The following is an 18025-nucleotide window of genomic DNA, read 5'->3' as shown; positions in this document are numbered from 1 at the left end:
TTTTATTTCCTTTAGGGGAAGGAGCCACAAAACAACATTGCTTTATGTCAAGAGTGTTCTGCCTGTGTTTTCCTCTAGTAGTTTTATAGTATCTGGTCTTACATTTAGGTCTTTAATCTATTTTGAGTTTATTTTTGTATATGGTATTAGAGAATCTTCTAATTCAATTTTTTTACATGTGACTGTTCCGTTTTCCCAGCACCACTTACTGAAGAGACTGTCTTTTCTCCACTATATATTCTTGCCTCCTTTGTCACAGATTAATTGACTATAGTGTGTGGGTTTATTTCTGGGCTGTATTATCCTATCCTATTGATCTGTGTCTGTTTTGTGCTGGTACCATACTGTTTTGATTACTGTAGCTTTGCCGTATAGTCTGAAGTCAGGGAGTCACCACCTTTCTCAAAGAGTGTTAGGTGCATAGCAGTCACTCTGAACTTCAGATAATTTTCCACAATACCTGAAAATGGAAGAGAGGTCTGTTCCCAAATGGAAGACCATCTGTTACTAGTTAATCTGGGGTCGTGGTGAATGGTCTACCCTATATCTGCCTCAGCGTTAACCTTTTCCCTCCATCAACATGGTTTGTAGTCTGTGCCCTCCACCATCACACTGTGACATGGAGCCTGATGTCAAGTACTCACTTCTGGAACCTTGAGACTTCTTGATATTGCATCTTCTATCATCCTTCTAGGCACTAGGACTCTCCCTTTGTACACAGGTCCCATGGACATGAGACTTCCCACCTTTCAGTGTGGGCTCCTTAACAATGAGGTGCATCTTGTTTGATTCCTGAGGCCACAGCAGCCACTTCTCTAACTTGTGGCTCAGTAGTCACTACATGTTCCCTGGACATCTGCTCTTTGCTTTGCATAATCCTGGACTGTCTATCCAGTTTGCTTGGGCTCCTTTAGACCCCAGTCAAGGTAAAACTACTCTTACCCTACTCACACCTCCAACAAACTGATGCTTTCCTGGGCTATGCTTTATTGTACGAACTTACGGCTCCATGTTCCTACTTCTGACCAAGTTCTCATATTCTGACTCCTCGTTTAGACCCATAAATGTAGGGAAAGGAAACTATTCAAAGATGATGAGGAAACTACATACTCACTGCAAAAAGAGCAATATATTGTGCTCACACCAGGTTTTTGAGCAAATTAAAAGGTGGTACAAAAAAGAGAGAGAGAGATTTCTTTGAAGCATAATGGAAAATATTCATATGAACCCCAGGATCTACCTGAACTTGGTTCTACTGTATGTGTTGGAGTCATGATGAGTATTGGAAAGGGCTCTGAATCAGAGGTTAATGTGGCAGGAATCCTGGCCTCAACTCCATTTCAAAGCTCATTAGATGACATAGACAAATCATTTAAACTCTCCTGACTGAGCTCCCCTCAAGTCAAACATATCTATTATACCAACCTCAGGTTAACATTGACTATCAATATTGATGTGACTAAAGCAAATTAAAATCCATATATCTACATGTCTCAGAGAAAGCTGGGAACTTGGATGGTTACTGGCACCAGTCTCCTATGGAGAAGCCAAATCAGACTGTCTGTAAATATTTATCTCTTATTAAAGGCTTTATCTCTAGGAAAGAAGTGAGCAACCTGGACCCAGTCATACAAGGTTAAAACAGTGTTTGCAACCATCATTATGTGAAGACATAAGAGGCATTATTAAGGCCAGTTTCACAGAGTGGGATCAAGGATGTTGGGAGGATTATCAAAATCCTAAAGATCCTTGTGAAACAGGTCTTGATTTCTTGCTTATACATAATGACTGAAAGTATAGAGTAGATTTTTAAAGAGGTTTAACTTCCTGGGTGTGACAGCATAAGTGAAAGCGTAGACGGATCCACAGTGCAATCGGCTACTGCTTCTATGAGCACCAGTGCATTTGTCCTAGGCACCTGCTCTTTCTGACACCATTTCTATTGGTTCAAGAATACAAATCCCAGGGACTTCCAGTGGCTAAGACTCTGCACTCCCAATGCAGGGGGCTCAGGTTCAATCTTTGGCCAGTGAACTAGACCCCACCATGCAATGAAGAGTTTGCATGCCACAACTAAAAGATCCTGTGTGCTGCAACTAAGACCCAACACAGCCAGACAAGTAAATAAATATTAGATTTTAAAAAGGAATACAAATCCCAGATGGATTCAAACCCATGACTGTAAGCTGTCACTCTGTTGGTCTGAGAGTGAGTCAATATCATTGTCTTGCCTGTGTTGTATGTGAGGTCCTTTCAAATTTATTCAGCAGATTTTATTGAGTACCTATTCTGTACTAGATAATATACACTTGAATCCTGGCAGCTGGATCTTGATGACAAGGCTCAGATGGAGACCAGGTGGTTCAGCTTCCCAGGGATGACTATTCATTCAAACTTCCAGACTCATTCACACTTTTTGTCAGATATTTATTGTACACTTACTAAGATTAGACTAATCAAGTCTAAGAACGTGAGAACTGTCTCATCGAAGCATACTGAGAGTTTCATTTCTCCTCCCCACCTCTGTGAGAACTGAGAACTGCAGTTGTGCTCCACATACTTCCTTAAGGTGGAGCTGGCAAATCACCTTACCTGAACAGAGAAGCGTGCTGTGGATCTAAGCTCAAAGCATGCAGACGGCAATGTATACCTGTGATTTGTCTTGGCACAGAGGAGAGGTACCCCAGTAATACACCGGTGGCTTCAGAACAAAGCCTTACAACTATAGTTCCTGTGTATGGAGTTATGCAAAGTCTTCAAACTGAAGGTATGAAAATATTTGCAAAATTGGGGAGGTGAGGGAAAGGGGCAACATTTATTCTTGGGTGCAGAAACTTCTACCCTCTGTGTTTAAACTGGGTATTAGGGTAGGAGTTGCTTCAAGGGGAGAGAAAATTTTGAGACATGGAATATTTTCAAAGGGTGGTGTTTAAGCCAGCTGATATGAAAAGACAACTTGAAATTCCAGGGCAAGGACAGAAATGAAGATGTAACCATAGGAAAACATTGAGAAAGCCTAAAACATTTCTTAAGAGAGAAATCTGAATTTTAAAATACATCTTCTCAAGCTTGAGGGGTGCTAAAAAGGCTAGTAAGACAAGAAAGGGGGAACCTACTAACACATTAGTAAAAAGGAAGCTAGAAAAAATCAAGTACTTTAAAATGGCCACAAAATAATGTGATTATCACAGTCAGTATTTATTAGGATGTTTTATGTCTGTTCTTTGTTCTTACGGGAAGAGAACAGGAAACCTGTTAGATGACACATAACTTGGAAACTCCCCCTGAGAATGAGCACACTTGCGTCCATCAGGTTCTTAGTTCCTCAATTTTTAGACTCCAAGGTGGGCTCTGTTCTCAGAATAGTGCTTCTCTTGAAGGTACAAGCCGATAAATAAAGGAAGCAGGGACACAGCCAGGGCAGCAGGAGGACCGAGTTTCCATTCTGGATGTAACATCTGAGGAAAAAAAGCATCAGGAGAACTTTTCAAGTATTTCTGCATTTCTTTTCTGGTGCTGTGTACTTGGGCCGGTTTTTGCATTGTGTCTTTTAGGATCCTGATCATGACAATGAGAACAGCAAATCACAAGTCACTGTTGGTATTGGTGTTTATATTAGCCTCTTGGATCACTTTTGCAGTTATCCAAAACTCCACGAAGGTAGGAATTGCTTTCTTTTTGTGTTTCACAAGACTATATTTTTACGTGACACTTCACTTGTTCTAGAAAAGTCCAAACAAGCAGACCTGTAGAGTCTAGAAGGGGAGTTTTCAACTTTTAAGAACCACTTGATAATCATCATGCAATATGGGAGAGGATAATACTGTGTGAGTGTGTGTGTGTGTGTGTGTGTGTGTGTGTGTGTGTGTGATCTACACTCACACTTTTCATCACTTATTGCAACTGTCTCCTCCCAATGTTTAGCTTGTCTTTACACATTCTCTAAGGAAATTCTGTGGAGGAGGAAATGGCAACCCACTTCAGTATTCTTGCCTGGAAAATTCCATGAAGAGAGGAGCCTAGTGGGCTACAGTCCACCGGGTTGCAAAGAGCTGGACACAACTGAGGGTACATGCACAAGGAACTTCTGAACAACAGAATATTTTCAGGTGTATATAGTAAAATTTATTTGTGTTTTTTCACTGTTAATGCTTTTTAAGTACTAATAAACCTTTCCCTACACCTGTGTCAAATTATTTATCTAAATATTCTACTTACAGTTTTAAAGTTTGCTTTATTTAGACACTGAACCCTGGATTTTTTTGGCTGATTCTTCTATTTCTGTATGAATAACCACTTTTTACAGCTTTTTCCATTTTGTAATCCTTTCTTTCCAAGCTGATATATCAGGTCATTTTTATTGTATATCAAAATTTTTAATAAGTACAGGTCCCTCTGTGGGTTCTTCATTCTATTCCATTGATCAATTTGCCTTCCCTGTATCAATAACGCATGGCTATAATTAACAGAGCTCCATAATTAGTTTTGAAAACTTGGGGGTCAAGTTACCCTTGCTCAACCTATTTTTGAAGGTTTTCAGCCAGTCTTGGCCTTCCCTCTTACATGTTTTGGAATCAGTCTGTCAAATTTAGTGAAAAATTCTACTTAAATTATATGTGCATCACATTAGCCATATAGATCAAATTGAGAAAACTAACATGTTTATATTATTATTGTGCTGTTTATCAACATGTCATCTCTCTTCACTTACATAGGTCAAGATCTTTCACTAAAGTTTATAACTTTTGCATTCAGGTCTTAGGCATCTTTTGTTAGATTGACACCTTGGTATGTCATAATTTTTTTTGTTGTTGCTATTGTAATGACTGTTCTTTTAAACACATTTTCTAATTGCTTGCTGCTGGAATAAAGGAATCCTACTGATTTTGCATAAGGAACAGTAGGGTCTTACTTTCTAAGATCTCAAAAGACTTATTAGTTCGTAGATCCCATATCATCTAGATCTCTCCGAGGCCAGAAAGTATGCTTGTTCTAAAGCTTTGTTTTTATTTTTGTATTAATTCTGTTCCTTCCCTTGGATGTCTTCCCTTTGCTGAACTTGATAATACCTCTCTCTCAGAGTCACTTTTATTTTTTGACCAAGCTGTTAGTTCCACAACCAGGAATTTGGAACCTGTGCCCCCTGCAGTGGAAGTACAGAGTTTTAACCACTGGACAACCAGGGAAGTCCCTCTCATGAGTTACCTTGGATGAAACTTTTTGCTAATTCTTGGTTGTGTGCATTTTTACACCTGAAGTTCTGTGGTGGCCAGTCTGGAGTGCCATTATCTGTTTCCTCCAGCATGTTTGTGGCATAAATGCTCCCTGTTTATCTAAAGTGTTGCCAGACACACTGGATCCTGCGCTCCCCAACTTAAATATCCATAGTTTTTATTCTCATGAGAGTATAGAATTCCCCATTCCTAGCTGCCTGACCCAGCACAGGTGGGGAAATAGGAAGGTATCAACCTGCGTGGTTTATCCTCCTATGGGCCTCCCCTCAACCCCTCCTACTCCAGTTACCAACCTCCTCCACATTGGCAATGTCCCTGGAGTGACTTCCTTCTTTACTGAAGCCTCACCCATATGCACTGGCAGCCATGGGTTCTTCCTGATCTAATCTCATCTGCCTTTCAGTTTTTAGGAGATTGCTTGTAAGTTCTGGTCCATATAAGGTGTTTTTTCCTATTTCCCAGAATAGTTAGAAAATTGTTAAGTTCTTTTCTGCCATTTATATGATCTTATGGTGGGAAATCGAGGCTAGGAAAGAAAGGTAAAGTGTTAGTCACTCAGTCGTATCTGACTCTTTGCGACCCTATGGACTGTAGCCCACCAGGCTCCTCTGTCCATGGGATTCTCCAGGCAAGAATACTGACATGGGTTACTATGTCCTTCTCCAGGGGGTCTTCCCGACCCAGGTATTGAAGCCAGTCTCTGGCATTGCAGGCAGATTCTTTACCATCTGAGCCACCAGGGAAGCTCAGTTGAGGTTATAACATGTGCTTCTTCCTCCACCTTGAATCCGAATTTTCCTGTTGTTTTTCTACCAAAAGAGTTTGCGCAGAGAATATTATTTTACTCTACTGAAATATTTTCACATGAAGTTGTAGCAATTTAAAAATGTCTGGTAATGTGCTGTGATAGGTAAAAAAAAATGTTACTATAATAATGTTCTTCAGATCCTCTAGGTACTTAGTCATTTTTTAATTTAGTTCCTATAGCATCTACTGAGAGAGATTTTTCTAATTTTTGATTATAATTGTGGCTTTTTCTATTTCCCCCTTTAGTTCTGACAGTTTTTGTTTCACATATAAATACATGTATAGGTAGGCATATACACATTTAAGGTTGTTATGTTTTCAGACAAATTGACCCTCTTATCACTAGGATGTCCATCTTTATGTCTGGTGATACTCTTTGCCTTGAAGTCTACTTTAACATTAATATCAGCTTTTTTATGCTTCAATGACATACTGTTTTTTTTAATTCATTCACTTTCAACCTGCTGCTACTGCTGCTGCTGCTGCTAAATCCTTTCAGTCATGTCCGACTCTGTGCGACCCCATAGACGGCAGCCCGCCAGACTCCCCCGTCCCTGGGATTCTCCAGGCAAGAACACTGGAATGGGTTGCCATTTCCTTCTCCAATGCATGAAAGTGAGAAGTGAAAGTGAAGTCGCTCAGTCATGTCTGACTTTTTAGCGACCCCATGGACTGACTGCAGCCCACCAGACTCCTCTGTCCATGGGATTTTCCAGGCAAGAGTACTGGAATGGGGTGCCATTGCCTTCTCCACACTTTCAACTGATAGGTTTCTTAATACTTAACCTACATTCCTCATAGATAGCAAGTAGTTGGGTCTTGCTGTTTTATCTCTGCATTTAAAAAAAAAATTAACACTCCATTTATTAGAAATCATTCTAGTAAAACTTTTTTCTAGAATGTATTACTAGTCACATAGCTGGAAATATAATAGCTTCACCATTTTATAAATGAATTATCTCAAATACTGAAACATTGATTACAAATTTACTAAACAAAAATTCTTCCAAAATTTGATAATATCATAAATTTTAATGCCAAACTATAACTTTTAACACCAAAATATTTTAAATATTTCAAAATACTAAAATACATACAAATGAATGCATTGATAACAAAACATGATTTTATGCATACATACTGTCTTTTAAAAATCTGCAAACTCTACTATTCCAAAGCAGTATGACTATCTCTGCCCTTTAATGAAGTGTTTAGTATACTTACTTTTAATGAAATGATTAACATGAGTGGATTTAGGTCCACCATTTTGCTATTTATTTTCTGTTTGGCCATTCTGATTTTTATTCCTCTGTTCCCCATTTCCTTCCTTCCTTTGGACTGATTTTTTTTTTAGTATTTCCTTTTAGTTTCTCTGTTATTTTTATAACTCTAAGTTTTTTTTGAAATGGTTTCTCTAGAGATGACAATGCATATTCTTAAGTTTTAGAGTTAATATTGTGCTACTTCACATAATCTGTAATAAATTTTTAATAATTTATTCCCATTTACTCCCCAACTCATTCATTATTCTGTAGTTGTTATATTACAAAATTGTAGTTTTTAAATAATTATATGCATTTTAAAGAAATTAGAGGATAAACACATAGTATTTTATGTTAACCCATGTATTTACCATTTCTGGGGCTTTTCATTCCTTCCTGAAGACCTGTGTGTCACTTTTGGTATAATTTCACTTCAGGGTGAAGAAACTGAGTTGGCACTTTTTTATTACGCAAATTCAGCGTAGCTCCTTCTTTCACATTTCAATTCTCCTCCTGTATCTGTCAGTTTGTGGTTACTCTCCAGTGCTTTTAAAACAGATTTGCAGGGAGGAGGGGAGTGTCTAGAATTTATCATTGTTATCTACAGGAAAGTTAGTCCAATACAAGCTACTCTGCCTTTATTGGAAATTCAGAGGTATTACTATGATTCACTGAGTTCTCAGAAATAATTATTGGTAAATGCAGTGAACATTGTTAAAGGTCTTATTATATGCTATAGACCTGTTTTCCTCGGAGAAGGCGATGGCACCCCACTCCAGTACTCTTGCCTGGAAACTCCCATGGATGGAGGAGCCTGGGAGGCTGCACTCCATGGGGTCGCTAAGAGTCGGACACGACTGAGCAACTTCACTTTCACTTTTCACTTTCATGCATTGGATAAGGAAATGGCAACCCACTCCAGTGTTCTTGCCTGGAGAATCACAGGGATGGGTGGGCTGCCGTCTCTGGGGTCGCACAGAGTCGGACACGACTGAAGCGACTTAGCAGCAGCAGTAGCAGCAGACCTGTTTTCCAGACATGTGGTGCCAATTTGCACCTAAACCATCAGTGAAAGAGAATTCTAGCCTTGTTGCATACTTGCAATACTGGGCAGCTCATATGTAAGTAGGCATGTGTGTATGTGTGTATATATATATATATATATATACACACACATTTATATATATATAATTTTTTTCATTTATTTAGTGGGCTGTGCTGGGTCTTAGTTGCAGAATGTGAGATCTTTTAGTTGCAGAATGTGAACTCCTTAGTTGTGGCATGTGAGATCTAGTTCCCGGACCAGGGATCGAACCCAGGCCCCTTGCATTGGGAGCATGGAATCTTAGCAAGTAGACCACCAGAGAAGTCCCTGGGTTGCTCATTTATAGAGATACTTGCCTGGGATTAAAATTTGACTCTGTTGTTGACTAGCTGTGCAGGTTTGGCTAACTTTCTTAACTTTGAGGTGAACCAGTTTCATCATCTGAAAATTGGGTCATAAAAATAAATACCTCATTTATTATTGTGAGGATTAATGAGCTAACATATGAAAAGCATTTAGAATGGTACCTGGCATATCCTGGTTGCTAAAACCATCTCTGTAATTTGACAAATAAAAAATGTTTTTATTTTTTAAAAATCAGAACATGTCAAATAATAAAAAGTAAAAATGTTAACCACAGTAACCTAGTCCAACACAAGATACTCTGCCTTTACTGGAAATTCAGAGCTATTACTGGGAAGATTTATACCAAAGTGTCCTTTACAGAATTATAAGTAACAGAGAAAAGCTGAATACAATAAATATCTAAAAATATAGGAATAGGTGAAATATTAAACTATATCCATAGGCTGGAATATTATTTGGACATAAGGTGGAAAGTTTTTAATGACACTATTTTTAATCAAAATTAATTGGTAAATATTCAGTGTGTTCACAATCCCATGAAATGGTTACACAGGATGAGAGAAAAACCACCAAAATTGTTAACAGTGGTTGCTGTAATCATGACTGATTTTTATTTTCTATAGAGTTATGGCATTCTCTCACTTTTAATAATGTCAGTGTTATTTTATGATTAGAAAATAAATATAGAAAGTAGCCTATGTCTCTTATGTCCTGTTAGCTAAAACAGTAATCTGAGAATTACTAGTAAATACCACAGACTGTTTAATCAAACCGTAAAAAGTGAAATAGAAAAAATAGATAATTGTATATTACATAAAATCTCCATGCTTCTTGAAAATTTTCTTAAAGATTTATTTAAATGACTGAACTCTAATTTTAACATAAAAATAATAGAACAATAAACATCTGTTCTCTGCTATGCAGTTAAAAAGCATTTTCTCATTTGGTCTTCACAAATGCCCAATGAAAGTATATTTTATGATCACCACTTTAAGAAAGAAGATCCTAGGGTTCTTTGCAGTAGAGTGGCTCACCCAAAATAGATTAGCCAGTGATGGGAATTCCCTAGCAGTCCAGTGGTTAAGACTTGGTGCTTTCACTGCCAAAAGCCCAGGAGTCCAATCCCAGGTTGGGGAACAATCTCACAAGCTGCATGGTGTAACAAAACAACAAAATAGATTAGCCAGTGAAAAGTGAAGTTCCACCACCAGAGTTAAGGAAAATAATTTTTCCTGTGAAACATGGATGATAATGTAATCTCAATATCATTTTATTTTTAATTTTTCTACCACTCATCATTTGATAAAAGAGACGTTGACTAACCTACCGTAATTATCACATTAAATAGGCACACTTTCTGTGTTCTCTATTGTATTCCTTGTCATTTCAGTTACGGACTGTACTCAAGTTGCCCTTTTCCCTCCATCACTGGAATTTCATCATGAAAACACATCCTGAACCACCACCGAATCCAATAGTTTCACCAACAGAGACTGAGCTGAGGATAAAGAGGATCATGGAGAAACTAGACCAGCTGATCCCGCCCAGACCCTTCACCAACGTGAGCTCCACCACCAGCGCCACACACAGCAGAGCCACCCTCCTCAGCCCTCGAGACACATACTGCAGGGGGGACCGGCTGGACGTCCTGCTGGAGATGAGGGACCACCTGGGACGCAGGAAGGAATATGGCGGGGATTTCCTCAGGGCCAGGATGTCCTCCCCAGCCCTGAAGGCAGGTGCTTCAGGAAAGGTGACAGACTTCAACAATGGCACCTATCTTGTGAGCTTCACCCTATTCTGGGAGGGCCAGGTGTCCCTGTCTGTCCTGCTCATCCACCCCAGTGAAGGGGTGTCAGCTCTCTGGAGGGCCAGGAACCAAGGCTACGACAGGGTGATCTTCACAGGCCAGTTTAACAGAGGCACCTCCCAAGTCAATACTGACTGTGCCCTGGTTTTAAATTCAAGTGCTGAACTGTGTGAATACCTGGATACCCGACACCAAGAAGCCTTCTACTGCATGAAGCCTACAAACGTTCCCTGTGCTGCACTCACCCACATGCATTCCAAAAACAAGGACGTATCTTATCTTAGCAAACAAGAAAGAAGCCTCTTTGAGAGGTAAATAATTATTTCTGGAGACTATCTGGGTAAATACAGTAATGATTTGGCCTATCTGTTGCTCCAAAGGAAATAGCTATTAATTAATTGTGTATTAATATATCAACTTTGGGACTCTATGAAGAGCCATTTTAGAAAAGATATGTGAATTCATCTGGGGACAGTGCCCACTCTCCAGTGATCCCTAAATATTTTGAATCTTTAACCCTTACCATTGAAACAAACAAAAAAAATATGACTAGAATAGAAATTAAAAGAGAAGGAGAAATATACATGTGTGAATATGCCTAGGTGCTAATATATTCTTTCTGAATCTCAAAAAATTACCTTGTACACCTTCTGGGGATCTGTACTCCCTGAATTAATAGGCTAAGAAATGGAAATTTAATAAATGGTCTTGAACTGTGGCCAAAGTAGTCAGTTATTATCATAAGAAATAACTGAAACAATGGGTAATGTGACTTCTTATGTTTCCTGATCTTGGGGCCACTTGCCAATTAATTTTTATATTTGTCTCTTTAAGGTCAAATGTGGGTGTAGAGATGATGGCCAAATTTGATGCCATTACTGTCTCCAAATGTAACTGTAAGTCCTCCCTTTGTGTAACTGATGGCTGGGGCTTCCCAGGTGGCTCAGCAGTAAAGAATCCACCTGCCAATGCAGGAGACATGGGTTCGATCCCTAGGTCAGGAAGATCCCCTGGAGTAGGAAATGGCAACCCACTCCAGTATTCTTGCCTGGAGAATTCCATGAACAGAGGAACCTGGTGGGCTACAGTCCATGGGGTTGCAAAGAGACAGACACAACTGTGCAATTGAGTGCACACACACTTAGCACTCATCCCATTTAAAGGGTTCTTCCTTCCTCAGAACTTGTTCACTACTACCAATCATATGTTACTCTGCTCAGCAGGCTTGTCTGTGGTGGGCCAAGACACCAATTACCTAAGTGAATAAATGACTGGAATCCTAAACCTGATTTATAACCCTCATCATCCATCTCATCATTATCAGGCAATGGATTACTTGCCCATCAGATGCAACAACATTCAAATGTCAAAACTCTCTCCCGGTTTGCACCGAGGTCTTACCCCCCCAGCCACCACCGTTGGCACTTCCCTCATCACGATAAGCACGATAATCATCATCTAGAGGTTTCTAACCCACCGTCTCTAATTCAGCTCACTCCAAGTTCCCCCTCTTTGTCTTTGCCACCTTTCAAACCATTTGAACATATAAAATAGCACTTCCACACCTTTATTCATTTCTCTTCAATTTCTTTGGCTCAAAGTGTTAGTTGCTCAGTTGAGTCCGACTTTTTGCAACCCCATGGGCTGTAGCCCACCAGGTTCCTCTGTCCTTAGAATTCCCCAGGCAAGAATGCTAGAGTGGGTTGCTATTTCCTACTCTAGGAGCTCTTCCTGACCCAGGGATCAAACCCAGGTCTCCTGTACTGCAGGCGGATTCTTTTACCATCTAGCCACTAGGGAACATACTAGGGAATCCCTATCAAAAATGATTTAATGCAGGAACTTTTGTGTCCCTTTAAGTTCAGTATCAACAGCTTGCTAATTGCTACTAAATTCATTGATGCTGAAGTGTGTTTATGTATCTACAGATGGAAATGGCATTTTTCACCCAGGATACACAAAGATACTTTATGGTAGTTATTAAAATATTAAACCACTTCCTTTGGGTGGTGAATAATCACAGCCCCAAGACTGCCAAGGATAAACACCTCAGTCCATCATATTCCCAGATTCTTCAGAGCCCTGTGACTAATGGTCAATACCCAGCCTATCCCAGATTCCCACGAGTCTGCTCCAGGCTACAGCCATATCCATGTGGACTCAAACCAAATTAATTGTTATTTTTTTATATATCCTTGCACTTAAAGCATTAACAGTTTGATGGTGGCATTTAGGACACTGTGACAGTGTGTGATAAACTCTGAGGTAAATTGGGCTAAATGACAAGATAATTGAGTTTTCACTACTAAGTAAGAATTGATGTCTTTTCTTTCATAAGAAGGCAAACAAATACTTAAATTTTACCCAGAAGGCCTTTTTCTCTGGGAGAAAACATGTTATCTGTAATGAACATTCATGAGTATCACTTATAAAATTCTTATCAGAGAAAATTTTTTTCTGAAAACTATTCCATTAAGAGAATGATGCTTCAATACAGTTTTTCCTCCACCTTCACACTCTATTAAAAGGATACCTAAAAAAGAAAGTTGGTTCTTATTAAATACTCATGGATAAAGTGATACTTTAAAAGACCCTATCTTGTTGATTCTTTAGCAGAAAAGACAGTTCCAGTGAAAAGGCAATGCAAGTTTGGAATGGCATCCACAATTCCCAGTGGACATGTCTGGAAAGACACGTGGAATCCTGTCTCCTGTAGTTTGGCTGCAATCGAAATGAAAGAATGCCTGAAAGGAAAATTTATATATCTACTGGGAGATTCCACGATCCGCCAGTGGATGGAATACTTCAAAAGCAGTATCAACAGTATGTCTCTGTCTGAGCTTTTACTCCCATCCCTTTCAGAAACTTCTTTTTCATTTCAAGGGGAGAAAGGAATATGGGGAATGCCTCTTTCATATTTCTTAATCACAGCACACCAACACTTTTCACAAGGTATTATCTTCTCTTTAAAAGAATACATTTATTGACTAGAAGGGAGCCAGGATAGAAAAACGTTTACTCCGTTCCTATTTCTGCAGAATTCACACTTCAGTATTTACCCAAGATACTCAGAAAATCACGCACAAAGCTGACAATAAGAAGATAGTATACTACCTACCTTCTACAGAAGGCATGATGATTATGGGTGTGGCTTCTACATCCAAATGTCCTGGGATCAAAATAGGGCCTCTACTGTCCTATCTGATAGCCTTGGGCAGGTTACATCACTAGGATTTTGTCCTTAGTTTCCTCATCTGTAAAATGGAGATGAAAACAGTACCCATCTGGTAAAAATGAAGTACTATACACAATGTATTTAGAATACTGCTGGCTACATAGTTAGCTCTCTTTGGTGTGAGCCATCATCAAGATTACTGTTTCGTAGGACAGATGCTACAGTTGAGGTAATAGCTTCACATCAGGTAGGCATAATGGTTAAACGCAGGGGCTTTGGAGCTTAACAAACCTGGACTATGACCTTGGGCATACAGCTTATTTTCCACATCAGTGAACTAAAAATAACAACAGCATCTGGTGATGGTTATGAAGATTAAATGAAGTAATGGTTATAAAATATTTAACACATAGTGAGACACATAGCAAGGCACTTACTAAGTGCCCAGAAAACAATAGCTATTGCCTTATTATCATTGGTTCATATTAGAATTGGGACTAGAACCCATTTGCTAGAAGCCTAGTCCAGTTGCTCCTTTAACTAAGCAAAGAATGCATCAAAAATAACTCAGAATCCACTAGTAGATCTTAGCACTGTTATCTGGAAAACTGCCACTGCCAGCCCTCTGTATTCTGGGCCCTAGCTCTTACCACTGGGGACAGTGTAGCTTTTGTGTGGCTCCCCAGTGGCCTTCCTAACATGAGGCCACTCTTGTGATCTCCAACTTAGAAAGTAAGCTGATTCGCCCAGTAAAAAGGGAACATCAGTAGGACCTTGAACCCCCCTGCAACACAAGGGGAGAGTTTTTTCTTTTTTCTTTTTATTGGAGAATACTAGCTTTACAATATTGTGTTACTTTTTGCTGTGCAGCAAAGTGAATCAGCTATGTATGTATCCCATCTTTTTTGGATTTCCTTCCCACTTAGTCCACCACACAGCACTGAGTTTGTAGGAACTATAAGATAGTTCCCTGTGCTATACAGTAGGTTCTCATTAGTTATCTGTTTTATACATCTCAGTGTATATATGTCAATTCCAGTCTCAAAGGAAAGAGGTTTAAGTTGTGACCCCTGGTAAATGACTAATCTCCTCCGGATCTCAGTTTCCTCATCTATAAAATTTAGGATCTAGCGACAACTTCTAGCACCACATTCTGCAATGGTGGGGTCAGGGTGGGCTCTTAGTTTTTGACAGTATTGATTTATTGACTTACCTACTTTCTTGACTGACCTTTGAAGCTGTAATAACAAAACATCTGTTACAAGTATTGTCAAAAGTTAAATTGTGTGGTCATTGTGTGCTTTAGAAAATGAAATTGAAATATGCTAGAAACAGAATGAAGAAAAAATTCTGCCATTTTCTTCCACCCAACCCTCCAGCATCACCATTTTCAAAGCTCACTGGGTTAAGACTTTAACTGGAGCCCTTTACTTCTAAGTTGGTACATATTGCTTAGTATTAATAATCATTTCCCACACATTTTCCTCAGATGTTCTAGCTATGAAGAAACTGGCCTTGATAGTCTAATTAATATAGTGAAAAATAAAGCGATTTCATTTTCTTTCATTCATACTATACTTTTAAAAAGTTTGAAGACTGGGTAGATTATTTCATAAGAATTAGGAGGAACTTCAAGTTTAAGGTACAAAGTCTGTTACTCACTAGTTGCGTAATCTTGGCAGGTCATTTCATCTCTTGGTTTTCTTTTCCAGAAGATGTCAATTATATATATAGGGTTTCTCTGGTAGTTCAGTTGGTAAAGAATCTGCCTGCAATGCAGGAGACCCAGGTTCGATCCCTGGATGGGGAAGATCCCCTGGAGAAGGAAATGGCAACCCATTCTTGCCTGGAAAACCCCATGGACAGAGCAGCCTGGCAGGCTACAGTCCATGGGGTAGCCAAGAGTCGGACAGGACTTACCAACTAAATCACCACCACCATGCATATATATGGTGCTTTGAAATAAATAAACGTATCAGTCCTAATAAATGTTTTGTAAACTGTTAAGTCCTTCACGAATGAATAGCAATAATATTATTATAGATAATGTATTCAGTACCACTTCGTGCATAAGTAAAAGAAACACAGAAGCATAGAATACAATTCCAGTCTTACGTAAACTTACAAAGGACTTGGGGAAGTAGATTTACTTGTATTTTGAAATTTATAGACATCAGCTGGCACCTTTCTCTATCTTCAAAAGAGCTTAGTCTATAGCTAACAAAGTGTCAAAACTAATACCCATGAAAGTGACTCCATCAACCTCCAATGAAGTGATGTCGATGCTCGCTATCGGCAGTCCATTTGGTTCTACATGGCTCTACAGAGGGACAGATGTAATTTATTTGCATAACACTTTTTGTCACTCAGTAATTTTCAAACTGGTCTCTCATTTAAACCTATAATAAATTAGTCAGGATTAACATTCAATTATAAACATCAAAAATTTTCTCCTATTTGTATGAACTTTGTAACTTTATTCTCCTTTCATTTTGGGATTTCCTATTTGTCATCAGCCCTGAAGTCAGTGGATCTGCACGAATCTGGAAAATTTCAAAAGCAACTTGCTGTGGATTTGAATGAGAATATCAATATCCAGTGGCAAAAACATAGTTACCCTTTGGTTGGATCATTGACCTATTCAGTCAAAGAGATTGAGTACATCGCCCAGGTTATTGACAGAATTGGAGGAGAAAAAAATACTATCATTGTTATTTCTCTGGGCCAACACTTCAGACCCTTTCCCATTGACGTTTTTATCCGAAGGGCCCTCAACATCCATGATGCAGTTCAACGCCTTCTTCTGAGAAGCCCAGAGACTGTGGTTATCATCAAGGCAGAAAACATCAGGGAGATGAATGTTGATGTGGAGAGATTTAGTGACATTCATGGTTATATCCAGTACCTTGCCTTGAAGGATATTTTCCAGGATCTCAATGTGGGCATTATTGATGCTTGGGATATAACAATTGCATATGGCACAAATAACGTCCACCCACCCCAGTCTGTAGTCGGAAATCAGATTAATATATTGTTAAACTTTATTTGCTAGATAACACATCTCTGAAATTTATTCAGTTAATTAAAAACATCTATTAAGTGTTTGCTATCATACCAGATGCTGTTGGCTCTGAACTCTCAATTAGCAAGAGAAAATCTGCACTATGGCTGATTTATTAACCAGCAATTCAGCCAAATCTGTTATTTCTAATTTGGGCTTCTACTTACAAATAAACACAAAAACACTTACAAAAAGGAGCTACCCTTCTTGATCAGAGTCAGGCCACTTTTCACAAACAGGAAGTCTTTACATCTAATGGTTAAAAGCTCTCTGTGATTAATGGAAATTCACAGCAACAAAGTCATTATAAGATAAATATTTGGAGAAAGCAGTCTAATTTCCTTATCCCTCATAGCTCAGTTGGTAAAGAATCTGTCTGCAGTGCAGGAGACCCAGGTACAATTCCTGAGTCAGGAGGATACCCTGGAGAAGGAAATGGCAACCCACTCCAGTATTCTTGCCTGGAAAATCCCATGGACAGAAGAGCCTGGCAGGTTACAGTCCATGGGGTCACAAGAGTTGGACACGACTTAGTGACTAAACCACCACCATCACCAAAACAAGTTCAAGATGGTTTCTGGGACTTCCTTGGCAGTCCAGTGGTTAAGACTCTGCATTTCCAATGCAGGGGACATGGGTTCAGTTCCTGGTTTGGGAACTAAGATCCCATAAGCTGTGAGGCATGGCCGAAAAAAAAGAATGACTTCCAAGTAGAAGGGCGATTTCTTTGGTGGCTCAGTAGTAAATACACCTGCCAACACAGGAGACACTGGAGACACAGTTCAAGCCCTGGCTCAGGAAGATCCCCTGGAGAAGGAGATGACAACTTCTCCAATATTCTTGCCTGGGAAATCCCATGGACAGAGAAGTCTGGCAGGCTACAGTCTATGGTGTCAAAAAGGAGTCAGACAGAACTTAGTGACTAAATAACAATGAGCAGAAGAGCAGTCTTATGAGGCCATGTTCCAGAGGAACAGAGGAACTGCACATTTTGAAGTAAAGTCTCTGACTTTTCTCTCCCTAGAAGGACTCCCCTGCTAGGAATTAATCTATCCTATAGAATCTATCCTTCAGAAATACAGGATAAAACAGTCAAAGGCACAGTGCTCTAGGATTCAGGGAGCTGGGCTTCAGTCCTTTCGTTGACAATACGTTTATAACTTTGGGTAAGTCACTTCAGCTCTCTGGGCTCAGTTTCTCAAATGAAGGGGTTACTATGAGATTTGTGATTTTCAAACCTTGCTCTGTACAGCTCTGGGTTCCAT

The 18025-nt window shown here is 39.3% G+C and overlaps 1 protein-coding gene across 1 annotated transcript; it reads left to right on the top strand.

The window, feature by feature from the left end:
• The first annotated feature begins 2737 nt into the window (after positions 1–2737).
• LOC129628258 (NXPE family member 4-like) lies at positions 2738–16751 on the top strand. The gene is made up of 5 exons (XM_055547674.1): positions 2738–2767; positions 10105–10835; positions 11359–11420; positions 13138–13347; positions 16216–16751. The coding sequence occupies exons 1-5, from the start codon at positions 2738–2740 to the stop codon at positions 16749–16751; spliced, it is 1569 nt and encodes a 522-aa protein (XP_055403649.1).
• Positions 16752–18025: the final 1274 nt, after the last annotated feature.

Source organism: Bubalus kerabau, chromosome 15 (genome assembly GCF_029407905.1).
Source record: "Bubalus kerabau isolate K-KA32 ecotype Philippines breed swamp buffalo chromosome 15, PCC_UOA_SB_1v2, whole genome shotgun sequence".
NCBI lineage: Eukaryota > Metazoa > Chordata > Mammalia > Artiodactyla > Bovidae > Bubalus > Bubalus kerabau.
The sequence above is the reverse complement of the archived record's forward strand: the minus strand, read 5'-3'. Positions and strand labels throughout refer to the sequence as shown.